The 12,526-nt window shown below is 39.7% G+C and overlaps 2 protein-coding genes across 4 annotated transcripts in view; one reads left to right on the forward strand and one right to left on the reverse strand.

The window, feature by feature from the left end:
- Nucleotides 1-3,358, forward strand: part of arhgef12b (Rho guanine nucleotide exchange factor (GEF) 12b) — a 47,450-nt gene extending 44,092 nt beyond the window's left edge. For all 3 annotated transcript variants that reach the window (XM_078265953.1, XM_078265951.1, XM_078265952.1), the window contains exons 36-38: nucleotides 150-349; nucleotides 2,457-2,529; nucleotides 2,637-3,358. In XM_078265953.1, coding sequence (XP_078122079.1) covers nucleotides 150-349; nucleotides 2,457-2,529; nucleotides 2,637-2,650 — 287 coding nt within the window. In that variant the 3' untranslated portion in view covers nucleotides 2,651-3,358. The remainder of the gene's footprint in view (nucleotides 1-149; nucleotides 350-2,456; nucleotides 2,530-2,636) is intronic.
- Nucleotides 3,359-8,174: 4,816 nt separating this feature from the next.
- tlcd5b (TLC domain containing 5b) lies at nucleotides 8,175-10,928 on the reverse strand. Its single transcript, XM_078266693.1, has 2 exons — nucleotides 10,724-10,928; nucleotides 8,175-8,725 (listed from the first exon to the last, which is right to left on the reverse strand). The coding sequence occupies exons 1-2, from the start codon at nucleotides 10,926-10,928 to the stop codon at nucleotides 8,175-8,177; spliced, it is 756 nt and encodes a 251-aa protein (XP_078122819.1).
- Between the last annotated feature and the right edge of the window lie 1,598 nt (nucleotides 10,929-12,526).

Genomic DNA, 12,526 nt, shown 5'->3' on the forward strand with positions numbered 1-12,526 from the left:
TTTGTGCTTTATTCAACCGTCTGCTGGCTGACAGATATAAGAGAGCGGTATCAATTTAAATCCCAGCCAAAAAGTGTATTACCCAAACTATTACTATGTAATAAACAAAAAATATTGTTCCACCTCCATTGCTCTTCTTCTCCACCCAGGGGGTTTTGTGATTCTGGATTTCGGTGGGGGCTCCGAGGAGAGCAGCACTGATGATGATGGGGGAGTGGGAGACGTGGGGATCGACATGAGGAAACTGCTGTCCTCCTCCTCGCAGGCAGGGAGCGGCTGCGGACCCAACCTCAGCAGGCAGCTTATGACCCACCTGCGCCTCCTTCAGGCCGACCTGCAGTATCTGAAGGTACTGCACACGCAGCTGACAGCCTGTTTTAATTGCTTTTACACACTCACAGCGTTGTGGAGAGTCACAAACCCAACAAGAGGTGGGAGAAATCCTGGCTGAAAGTAGTCCTTGTAGTAGACACAGATGGTCTGATGATGCATGAGATCAGTGATGCTTGTAGATGGGACAAGATGAGCATGATGAGTATATATCTGCACAATAAAGGCACAAATGGTTAGTTTTTATTTTGGGTTTACTGGTTTTTGCTCATTTACCAGATGTTGAATGCCGGGGAATTTAGAAAATCCGGTCTGGTTTTCTATGGAAAAATACCTGCAGGATCCTGGGATTTGTTTTTACCATGCGTGTGCTTGTGTGTTTGTTTGCACCTGTGTATTTGCATACTGAAGAATAGTGTATGTACTGAAGCAAAGATGCCCTCTGCAGACCTCGTAAAAGCTACCACACTACTGTTGTAGCTAAATTGCTGTTATTATAGTAATATTACTTGTCGTGTACTACTCCTGTGCAACTGCTGTGAACTGTAGTTTGCAGTTCAGATCCATCCTAAAGATGGTGTACTTTTTAAGAGGGATTTAACCACACACAATCTAACAAATAAAAGGTTACCATCAGAAAATAAGAGATTAATTATCAGTAACTTTGTTTCTCAAATCAAACTTTATTTAGGGTGAGAAATCGCAGGAAACCTGGGAAAAGAGTTTCTCTGGAAGTAATACTTTTAAAATCATCCAGTATAACCATCAGAGACCAGCAAATGTAACAATAACATGGTCTTAGCTGGATTGCTCTCCTAAACAACTTAGTTCACTTTTATCTAAATAGTGAAAACCTAGTGCTAACAGGCAGACAAATGTACAGTGTCGATATGACTTTAAAAAAAGGCTACTATTAGTATAAAGTAGTGCTGTCAGTTAAATGCGTTATTAACGACGTTGACGCAAATCCATTTTAACGGCGTCAATTTCTTTATCGCGAGATTAATGTTCTTTTTGGCATAACAAACGTTGTAGTTTTGTCACATGCTGTTGCAACAACTAGTAACGTTAGAAAAACTACAACACCACACCGGATCTAGTTAGACCGGAAATAAAACAACAGCACGCTGCACACACTTGTTTGGGCTTGCGAGCCGGCCAAAGAGTAGTAGGCTAACGTTCGCTAATGTTACGTTTTGAGTGAATGGCGAGTGCGAGACACCAAAATGAATGCCAATAAGATTCTGAATGGAAAGTTTACGCTACAAGGCAGAGCCTCTTACTGGCATGGATGACTGTCCCCAGGAATGGTGGTCCACACATGAAGGGGCACACAGTGAAATGGCCCGCCTTGCACTTGGCATGTAAGTAGTTAGCAACACCGGCCACATCAGTACCTTCTGAAAGGTTGTTTTCACTGTCTGGGCATGTTGTACAAAAGAAGCAAGCGTCCCTGTTGTCTGAAAATGTCAACAGGCTTGTCTGTTTGAGTAACTGGCTCAAAGCAAAGAAGTAGTAGGCTTACCTTTTATTGCTAACCGTTACTGTTCATTCTTTCTGAAATAAGAGGCTGGGTTGATGAGCCTCTAGTGAATAAAGAGCAGTAGCCTGATTGCTATGTTCAAAGCAAACTTGAGAAAAAGAAAGTATTAAGCCATGGTTTATCTGCACTATAGGCTGAGTCCTAGTTTACCTTACATGTGCACTTTGTAATTTTATTTTGTATCGCCCTGTTTTGATCCCTCAGAAAGGGTTTTCAATAAAAAGAAATTTGCACAAAGCAAGCCGATCCACTTTTCCATGTTGATAAGAGCATTAAAATGAGAAAAGATAATGGGAAAAAAATAAATCAAGGGACATTTAGAATAGATAAAAATGTGCGATTAATTGCGAGTTAACTACGACATTAATGCGATTAATCGCGATTAAATATTTTAATCGTTTGACAGCACTAGTATAAAGTAAATAACCTAAAATAAGGTAAAAGACTAGATTCACAGCGATAAACTTATGGAAACTGCCCGATGACTCCGAGGCAATGTGTGAAGTGAGTCAGAATGATATAAAAACTTTTTTCAACGTTTTGCGTCAATTGTTTTTGTTTTGTTGTGATGATCTGTTTCCAGGAAGTGGAGATGAAGTACAACGAGCTGCGACAAACACACAGCGACACAGCTACTGACTCCGATGACAACAATGGTGTGTTTCACTTCTCTCAGTCTTTTAAAACAATCAATGATGAATCCAACATTTATCTTTTGTACATGGACAATGAATCTCAAACACTTTTGTTTGATATTTTTCAGATGGGATTCATTGATGAAAGACTTCCTTCTCTCTCTGTCGTACGAGTTTCATGCCACTCCTTGATTACTTTCTTCCGGAAGAATCTTTGACTATTTAACACTGGTGTCTCCAAAAATAATGGAGGCTTAATGTCTGATCTCCCACTTCAGGCATGTATCAGTGGAAGACATTATCCTCATTATTAGGAATGTTCCACTACAAACTCAAAATCCTTCTGAGAAGAGACTCTGTGGAATTACCTGAGGACAGTTCAGTTGCTTTTTTTGCTATAATAATATTAATCAGCTGCATAAATTATCTCAAACACTGGAGATATGAAATGGAAAAAGGGTCAGTGTCAAGTGTGTGACGTCACACACATGTACAGCAGAGATTTAAAAATTAAGAGACATTAAGGAACGAAAAGACACAATGAAGACCAGAATAATTCTCTGAGGACCAAGAATGTAGATTATCTTGTTCAGGACTCACTGCTGTAAGCTTGATATAACATCCTGCAATAAGAATTAAGAGACAACCACTAAGACAAGTTTTCACTCCAGCACCCCACAATAGTTGAACATGCTTAAAGATGGACTTCCTTATTTTGTAACATCGCTGAAAAACTGTTATATGCCAAAGTCTCCTCATCAACACACTGATTATGTTTTTAAATTTGGCACCATTCATAGAAATCATACAAGAGGGTTTAAAGAACAATTCCGGTGCAAAATGAACCTAGGGGTTAATAACATATGTGTACCGAATCGAACATTCTCTGGGATCTGTTTTAATGCTAATCAAATGCATCTCTAGCCTCAAACAAGCTACTGCAAACCGGTGGTTAGCTGCTAACGCTAGCTTTCGGGGCAGATGGTAAATCGCTATTTTATACCACTAACAAGACTCAAAATAGCACCACACTTCAACGGTAGCATAATGAGGGTCCCTACATGTAAACCGAAGCATTGAGAACAGACAGACAGTTGTTACAGACAGTTTATTAAAAAGATAGATTATAAACACAGTAGCGTTCGTGTTTACATGAGAGTGCCATCTTGGAAAACAGCCATGAGCAGTCGAATCACGATCGCTGTGTTTGAGCTATGTTACTGGTTGCACGGCGTTCGTCGTTCGACACCTATAATGTTCTCAATGCTTCGGTTTACATGTAGGGACCCTCATTATGCTACTGTTGAAGTGTGGTGCTATTTTGAGCCTTGTTAGTGGTATAAAATAGTGATTTACTATCTGCCACGAAAGCTAGCGTTAGCAGCTAACCACTGGTTTGCGTTAGCTTGTTTCAAGCTAGAGACGCATTCGATTAGCATGAAAACAGATCCAAGAGAACGTTCGACTCGGTACACATATGTTATTAACCCCTAGGTTCATTTTGCGCCGGAATTGTCCTTTAACATCCATTCCTACCATTGCCAAATGTTTCCAAAAGTATTTTTATGTTTTATGTCTTTAGCCTAGCTTAGCATAATGGTGTGTTTACACAAAGCGGCACTATTATATGAAAAGTTAATGTGAAATTCTTGTCATTATTGACATTGTGTTGCAAAAGCCTATAAGCATTGATATTCTCCTGCATAGCATAGCCCTGATCCATCCAAACTCCATTCAAAAAAACAAGCATTTTATGCATTTTTTTTTTTTTTTTTTCAAAATCGGCATCATGATATAGTTGTTTCGGCATCCTTTTGATCCATTTATTGCAATTAAATCATAGCAAATATCTGTACCTCAAGTAGCTATGGATGCGGCAGTTCCTGGAGAAGGCAGTGAAATTCACCGAGCTGTCTGCGACTCTGAATGATGTTATGAACCCAGACACGACGGGGTTTAGTTTTCCAACGTATCTGGGACTTCCACAACAGGTACAAATCTGCGATATTATTTATTTCAGCCATAGTTGATGACGGAGGGAAACGTTGGTACCTACACCGGCGCGTCTCGCACAAGTGATGCGAATAAACGCAAATGATCACAATATAATCCCATGGTCGGCGAAAATTCGGTTTTGCAGTTGGTGTGAACAGAGCATAAAACTGGAATTGATGCGAAACAGCTAGCCTGATTCATTTACTAATTAACATGTTGAATCTTGTCTGTTTCATCGGTACACAAACAGAAATGTAAGAAAATGACAGTTTCAGGTTTTAAGGGGATTCACTTTCAATGTCTTTGATAACCCTCGAATGGCAACCCATGCTCTAGTTCCAAGCTGTTACTCCCACTAAAAAAATGCTTTTACATTTGTTTCTGTATGTATTACTGTTAATTTGTGAGCTTTAGAGGTGTTTGTAGGAGTATTTTTTATTTTTTTTTACTTTGAACAAAGGCTAACCGTTTCCCGCTACTTCCAGTCCTTATGCTAAGCTTGGCTAACCATGTCCTGAATCCAGCTCTGACACACAGACATGATTGTGATATCAATCTTCCCGTCTTAGTCTTGGAAAAAAAGAAAAATAATTAAGTATTCCTAATAAGTATTCCTTCGAGCAACTGAATTATACCATTTTAAAATGGTTATAAGAGGCTTGTGCATGTAAAATCAAATTTCTTGTCCAGGGTGCTAAACTGAACATCATTTATTTGGGGACTGGCTACAAATTTCTAATGAAAAATTGTAAAAATGTGCAAAGCCTTTGACAGTTCCAGTACTGTTTGTTTACTGGTTGACTTTTTAGTTTGACTGAATAGTATGATGAAATGCTGTGCAGCAGCTGACTTTTAAATTCTAGATTTTAAATGTCCTATAGCACTTGAATGTAGCATAATATAGCAAACAAAAGATTCAGAGCACTGCATGTTCAGCCAAATTCATAATGACTTACCAACAAACAAACAAAACAGAAGGATGAACAGACAGACGGAGGTATAAACAGAACATCTAACCTTTTGTGTTTTAAAGAATCTATGTTGTTCAAATGAAGTTTAGCACCATGCAGTAAGGGAGCAGATTTGGCAAATACTTCTTTATGTCACATTTGTTTTAACAGGGGCGCTTACTAATGATTGCACATAGAAATACAATGTAATCTGTAAATCCTGAGCTGGTAGAAATGCAGCTATAAAAATAATTATTGTGTGTAACTGCTGGTGTTTTTCCTGGAGCACAATATAATAGATACTACAAGTTTTCAGTGTGTGCACATGTGAATTTATTGAATTTTATTGTAGAATTTATTTTCTATTTGTATTCCAGATCTTTTTTGTTGTGCGTCATCAAACACTTTAAACTACTTAAATCTTTTCCCCCTGAAGTATTGTGAGGAGTTTTTTTCTCCACGATCATTTCTGTAACAGGCTACTCATGAAAGCCTGTTATCCCTTTTTAGGACCAACGATTCACTCATAAAACCTCTGCACTTGTCTTTAATAGTTGGACTGAAAAGACTCAAATATTGTCTGGCCACAAGACTGCACAGATGACATTATGGCTATGATTTTTTTGTTGAATATATGAAAAATGAAAAAGACAAAAACAAAACAAAAAAAGAATATATAGACAAAAAGAGATTGTTATGGACTGTTTTAAATGTAAAGGAATATGCTGTACAAACTTGACTGTATATCAAAGGTTTTGTGTTTTTTTTTTTTTTTTTTTTTACACCATTTAATCATGTAATGTTTTAACACATACTACTTAAAAAGAGGGTAAAGCATTAATCTGTTTTATAAATGTTCTATTCAAAATGTTCTAGTTTTATTACATTGATATTAACCCTGTTATAACATGTTTGTTGAGAACACAAATAGCTCTTTTGAGCGAGGAGGTTTAAAGCTGATATGTGGTTAAGTTGAAGGGAAAGAAAAAGGGTAATTTTATATTTAGTTGGTCTTTTGAGGGGAGTGGGGTTTGATGATGATGGCATTATCTAAAACCAGTTTCTGGACTCCATCTGTAGCTGAGACACGAGCAGCATTAAAGGGACAATCCATTCTGAATTTGACCGTAAACAAGGTATCTGCAGGTTTTGAAAAGTCTTAAAAAGAATGGAATTCAGTCTCCACATTAAAAAATATTAAGTCTTAAATTCAACTGACAAATGTTAGCTTTCCGTAGACATTAAAACATGTTTTGTATCCCATTGCTGGCTGTCAGGAGACGTTACACATTTATTAACTAAAAAGGGGATTGTTTCGACAGTGGATTGTGCTGTTGTTTCAGTCATCACCATCAGACCTGTAACAAACAATGTCAGTACTCTTAGCTACAGCAGCTAGGAAGCTCGTTGTCTCATAATGGGCAAGTGTCGGTTTTAGCAAAAACCTAAATGAACAGAAAGAATTGATCAAAATTGGTTCTTTTCTGCCATTATATAGAATATAGTACTGCTGGAAATTACTTAAAGTGACATGATAATAAATAATTCCAGGCCCACTGGTTCTCCATCATACTTTCATACTTTGGCCAGTATGATAACGAAAACACGTTATAAATGTAATTCTATGTGGTATTAAAAATATATTGAAAGTTTTTAAATTTAACCTGCCACCAACATTCAGTCAATATTGTTTGTGGTGTGCTGAATTTAAAAGGATAAGGTGTTATTCTATATTTTTCTACACACAGAAAACATTTTTGTATTTTCCATCTTTCAACCCCAAGCCCATTGTTTCCTACTGAAGATATAAATATTCAAAAACAGGTCACAAATATATAATTTTATATTTAAAAAGGCTCAAGTATTTACTAAAACAGATGGGCAGTGCAGTTTCTAGCAAACATAACTCAAAAGGGTGTGAATTGTGTTTTTGTTGGTAACTATATTCGGTCGCGGATTAATACACATTTGGTGCACTAGGGCAGTCGTTCCCAACCTGGTAGTCACGACCGCTCAAGTGTTCGTAAGATGAACCTGAAGGGTTGTAAGATAATTGACAAGAAGAACAAAAAAACACACACATTTATATACACTCACCAGCCACTTTATTAGGTACACCTGTTCAACTGCTCATCAACGCAAATATCTAATCAGTCAATCACGTGGCAACAACTCAATGCATTTAGGCATGTAGACATGGAGAAGACGATCTGCTGAAGATAAACCAAGCATCAGAATAGGGAAGACATATAATACCAGAGTATTGCTGCTGACCATGCCCATCCCTTTATGACCACAGTGTACCCATCTCCTAATGGCTACTTCCAGCAGTAGCCTATACCAGACTATGTCAAAAAACTTAAATCATCTCAAACAGTTTTTTTGAACATGACGATGAGTCACCACATAGAGCACCTTTGGGATTCGGTGGAACAATATACAGTATTTGCATCATGAATGTGCAGCCGACAAATATGCAGCGATGCCATTATGTCAAAACGGACCAAAATATCTGAGGAATGTTTCCAGCACTTTATTGAATCTATGACACCAAGAATTAAGGCCATGAGTTTGTACTTGAGTAGGCCTAAATATAGGCTACTTCGTTCTACATTCTACTACTGAAGTAGAATCTCTTTTGTTTTGTGCCTGCAGATATGTGATATATTGATGCCACATGTAGCTTTTGTCCCTGCAAGAAGTAGGCAGATGAGTTTATCTTTAAAGATGAATTCCTGACTCTTGTCCATCCAGTTTTTGTGCGTTGATTTCTTTCAGTATGTGGTTCTCGCGCCACCTTTTATACTTCGCCCTACTTTTCTTGTAGCCAAATCTGGCTATGTCCACCATGAACACCCAGGCCAGTCCATACATGGCCACGCCGCCGAGCTTCATTATCAGCGTGGTCCTGGGAGAGGTGAGCTCGCAGTAAAACATGACCGTGCCGACTCCCACACGCACGGTTGCGAACAATAAAATAAAAAGCAGGTCCACTGCGTCGCCCAGCAGGCTGTCATACAGGCCCAGCTGGCGGAGGAACCAGCGGGTCTGCAGCAGGGGGTTGGTGATCTCACTGCCGAAAATGACTCCGCAGGTCTCGCAGCCGGACACTCCCATAAGCAGAGCGAGCAGGATGCCCACGATGCTCCCAGTGTGGTGGGCCAGCATGACGGGGCCCTCGGTGTGGTAGCGCACACACCAGCCCATGTCAAAGAGGAAGTAGCCGAGGCAGACAGCCAGGCATGAGGTCTGGAGCTCAGTGTTTTCTGTACCTGGGGGGTGCATAGGAACAGCGTCAGGCAAGAGGGTAAAATGTAATGTCAAGACTAATGTTAGAATAATTTGTGCCATAAAGCGATTTTGTGTTGTAAAGCATAGATGGATTCGGGCCCCATGGGCACAGACATGTAAGAGGCCCTCCACACCCTGTCGACTTAGGAACAAGACACCCAAACCAAAGAGTTTTAGTAATTTTGCGTAGTCATTTTGTGGTTGTTTTAGTGTCTTTGTAGTCATTTTGCATCTCTGTGATTGCATCTTTTTTTGGTCGTTTTGCGTCCCTGTAGTAATTTTGGGTCTCCTTGTAGTAGTTTTGCATCTATTTTTATACGTTGTGGGAGTTTTACGTCTATTTTTAGTCGTTTTACACTTCCTTGTGGTCATTTTGTAATTGTTTTGGATCTCTGATTGTTATTGCATCTATTTGTTTGTAATTTTGTATCTTTCTGTGGCGGTTTTGCATCTATTTTTAGTCGTTGTGTGTATGCTTTTTCCAGAGAGAGCCAGATGGTTTGTTCATGGATGTATTTGTTACACAGAACCATCTGAGAAGCCATCATTGGAAACTGTTTGGAAAAGGGCAGGCATTTTCAAAAAAATACCTGGCAGGTGATTGGATGAACCATCTATCACGTCCACCATTAAATGAACAGTCACGCCCGTCACACATACCTAAAACAATCCTGCGTTTCAGCTTATTAACTGAATTAAATGTTGGTTTCTTACAGGTTAAATCAATGCAATCTATTTTAGTGTTCTAAACACAGTGTCATGACACGTATTACTCAACTAAAACAGACATTTTAAATGAACTGCTGAACACACGTGGATTTACAGTAACAGGAATGTGTGACTGAGTTTCATTAAAGGTCCCATGACATGCTGCTTTTTGGATGCTTTTATATAGGCCTTAGTGGTCCCCTAATACTGTATCTGAAGTCTCTTTTTATATAGGCCTTTTGTGGTCCCCTAATACTGTATCTGAAGTCTCTTTTATATAGACCTTAGTGGTCCCCTAATACTGTATCTGAAGTCTCTTTTATATAGACCTTAGTGGTCCCCTAATACTGTATCTGAAGTCTCTTTTTATATAGGCCTTTTGTGGTCCCCTAATACTGTATCTGAAGTCTCTTTTTATATAGACCTTAGTGGTCCCCTAATACTGTATCTGAAGTCTTTTTTATATAGACCTTAGTGGTCCCCTAATACTGTATCTGAAGTCTCTTTTATATAGGCCTTAGTGGTCCCCTAATACTGTATCTGAAGTCTCTTTTATATAGACCTTAGTGGTCCCCTAATACTGTATCTGAAGTCTCTTTCCCGAAATTCAGCCTTGGTGCAGAATTACAGCCACTAGAGCCAGTCCCACAATGAGCTTTCCTTAGGATGTGCCATTTCTGTGTCTGTAGCTTTAAATGCTATTGAGGAGGAGAGAGGGGGGGGCAAGGTGGAGGGTGGGGGTGTGGCCTTGACCAACTGCCACTTTGCTTGTTTGCAAGCCATGATGTCTCTCTCTTTCTCATGGGCGGGTCAAATACTCTGGGCGGACAAAGCAGAAAAAGGGGAGGTAACCTTTCCCCTTATGACCTCATAAGGAGCAAGATTCCTGATTGGCCCATCTGAGCTTTTATTTTTTCAAAGGCAGAGCAGGATACCCAGGGACTCGGTTTACACCTATTGCCATTTCTAGCCACTGGGGGACCATAGGCAGGCTGGGGGAACTCACATTAATGTTAAAAAACCTCATAAATTGATTGGATTTTTATGCCATGGGACCTTTAACCATCAGTGAGGACAGCAGGCCACTAATAATAGAACCAGTCTTTGTTTATAGTTCCTAACAGAATGATTTACAATCAAAGGAGACAAACATAATCTTACTGTCTGACTAATGTCTACATTGCTACTATAGTAGTAGTAACATATTTCAGGTTACTGTGGCATTTAAACAGTTTTTGTATCACATATTATGTGTACTTTATATCACTGACCTGCATGTGTGAAAGGCAATGGTCCGTCTATGAAGAGGACGTATGCTGTCAGCAGTACTATTAGGACCCCGTGGGACAAAGTGACCAACCGGCAGTTCCACTCAGGCCCCCGCTGAGTGAAGATACAGCAGAACAGCAGGTAGAGACAGAACCAGCCAATCAGGCTGCAGATCACCTCCAGTACTGGCATGGTTGTCTGTATCATGGATGTATCTGTATGGGACGAGTGGATTGATTTCACCATCATAGATACAGACTCATGTCCTCATTGTGTCACTTTAAATGTCACGTACAGTATGTTTAATTTTAACATGTTTTAAAATGGGGAAAAAAAGAAATATCATTTTTATAAGGAGGTTGTAGATTGTCCTGTGATTGGCCAAAGTCTCCCATCACAGGCTAGCAGGGCATGTGAGCGGAGTGGAGCAGTGAGAATTTCCACTCCTTGCTCAAGGAGCTGTTCTTTCCCTCTGCTCAAAGCTGCTCCAGGCTGCTCTGCTCAATATCGCTCCACGCTCAAATCAGATTTCACCCTGCTTCACTCAAATTGCTCACAACTCGCTCAAAAAAACAAAAACAAAACTGTGTTGTATTTATCAGACAAACTGCACCCTTCCCTCCCTTCATGCCTGGACCTACGCCATCAATGGAGAGGGAGGGTGGATGCCTTATATCTGCATATATTCTGCTGCAGTAGCACAGAGATGGGCACGGGCACGCTTCAAACTCATGGTGTGAGTGGTACCGGAGCACGTTTGGAGCGAGGGAGATAAGGCGACGCTCCAACATTTAAAAAATCTGCGCTTCTTCCAAAATCCTCCCGCCCCACCCGCTCGCGCTCTGCTCTGCTCACATGCTCTGCAGGCTTGATTTTCTAAAGCCTGAAAACAGAGCCAAGTGGAGGTGCAGAAGTCTAGTTTTCTCTTAGTTCACTTGAATTACAATATGCTGAAAGTTTATTATGGAATCTTTGCCCAATGACACCAAAGAAAAACTGCCTCCCCCAGCTTTAAAGGGATACCCAGTCTGTAAGAATTATAGTTATGATAACAGTTTGCAACCAAACCATATGTTAGTTTGAGTAAATAACCCAACAGTAATGTAAAAAATAACACCAGGTCAAAACAAACCAGTGTCTTTAGTACTTTTGGGTACTGGTTAATGTTAACCCTGTGTTGCATTAGTGCCAGTTTTGACCCACATAATACTATTACAAGACATAGTCTAACTGTCATGTGTACACTGTAGCTTACCTTAACTTCTCCTTCCCTCAGTTGTCCTTAAATTTAGAATGCATTTAGAAAATGACTCCATCACTTGTACGCTGCTTCGGCCTCCATCACTGTTGATCCATAAAGACTCTCTGTCAAGATGACAGAAAATGCCATGTGCAGGTTACTATAGACAGTTAGTGGGTCCTTTATCCCTTCCCCTTGGATCTCAGACTTGATCCTCTTAAAGGATTACAGTCTGTACTTCTCTGCAGATACCTGCATCTCCAGTCGTATAACTCCATCCCGTCCTTTATGTTCTCTTGATGCTGCTTCTTTTACTGTTTCTACTCTGATCATTGAGCTCCCCTTCTTTCTAACAAACTCCCGGTGCAAATTTGGGAATCAAATCTCTATGATTTGATCTCAACAATCATTACAACTTTCTGACTTTTTATAATGGGATAATGTGAAATACCATGGACATGATCATTGAACATTTTGAGTTAGCCATAAACACTTACCCCATGGTGGAACGTAACTAAGTACATTTACTTATGGATATGGTATTGTGCAATTGTGCATTTGGGCA

Source organism: Sander vitreus, chromosome 13 (assembly GCF_031162955.1).
Source record: "Sander vitreus isolate 19-12246 chromosome 13, sanVit1, whole genome shotgun sequence".
Taxonomy (NCBI): domain Eukaryota; kingdom Metazoa; phylum Chordata; class Actinopteri; order Perciformes; family Percidae; genus Sander; species Sander vitreus.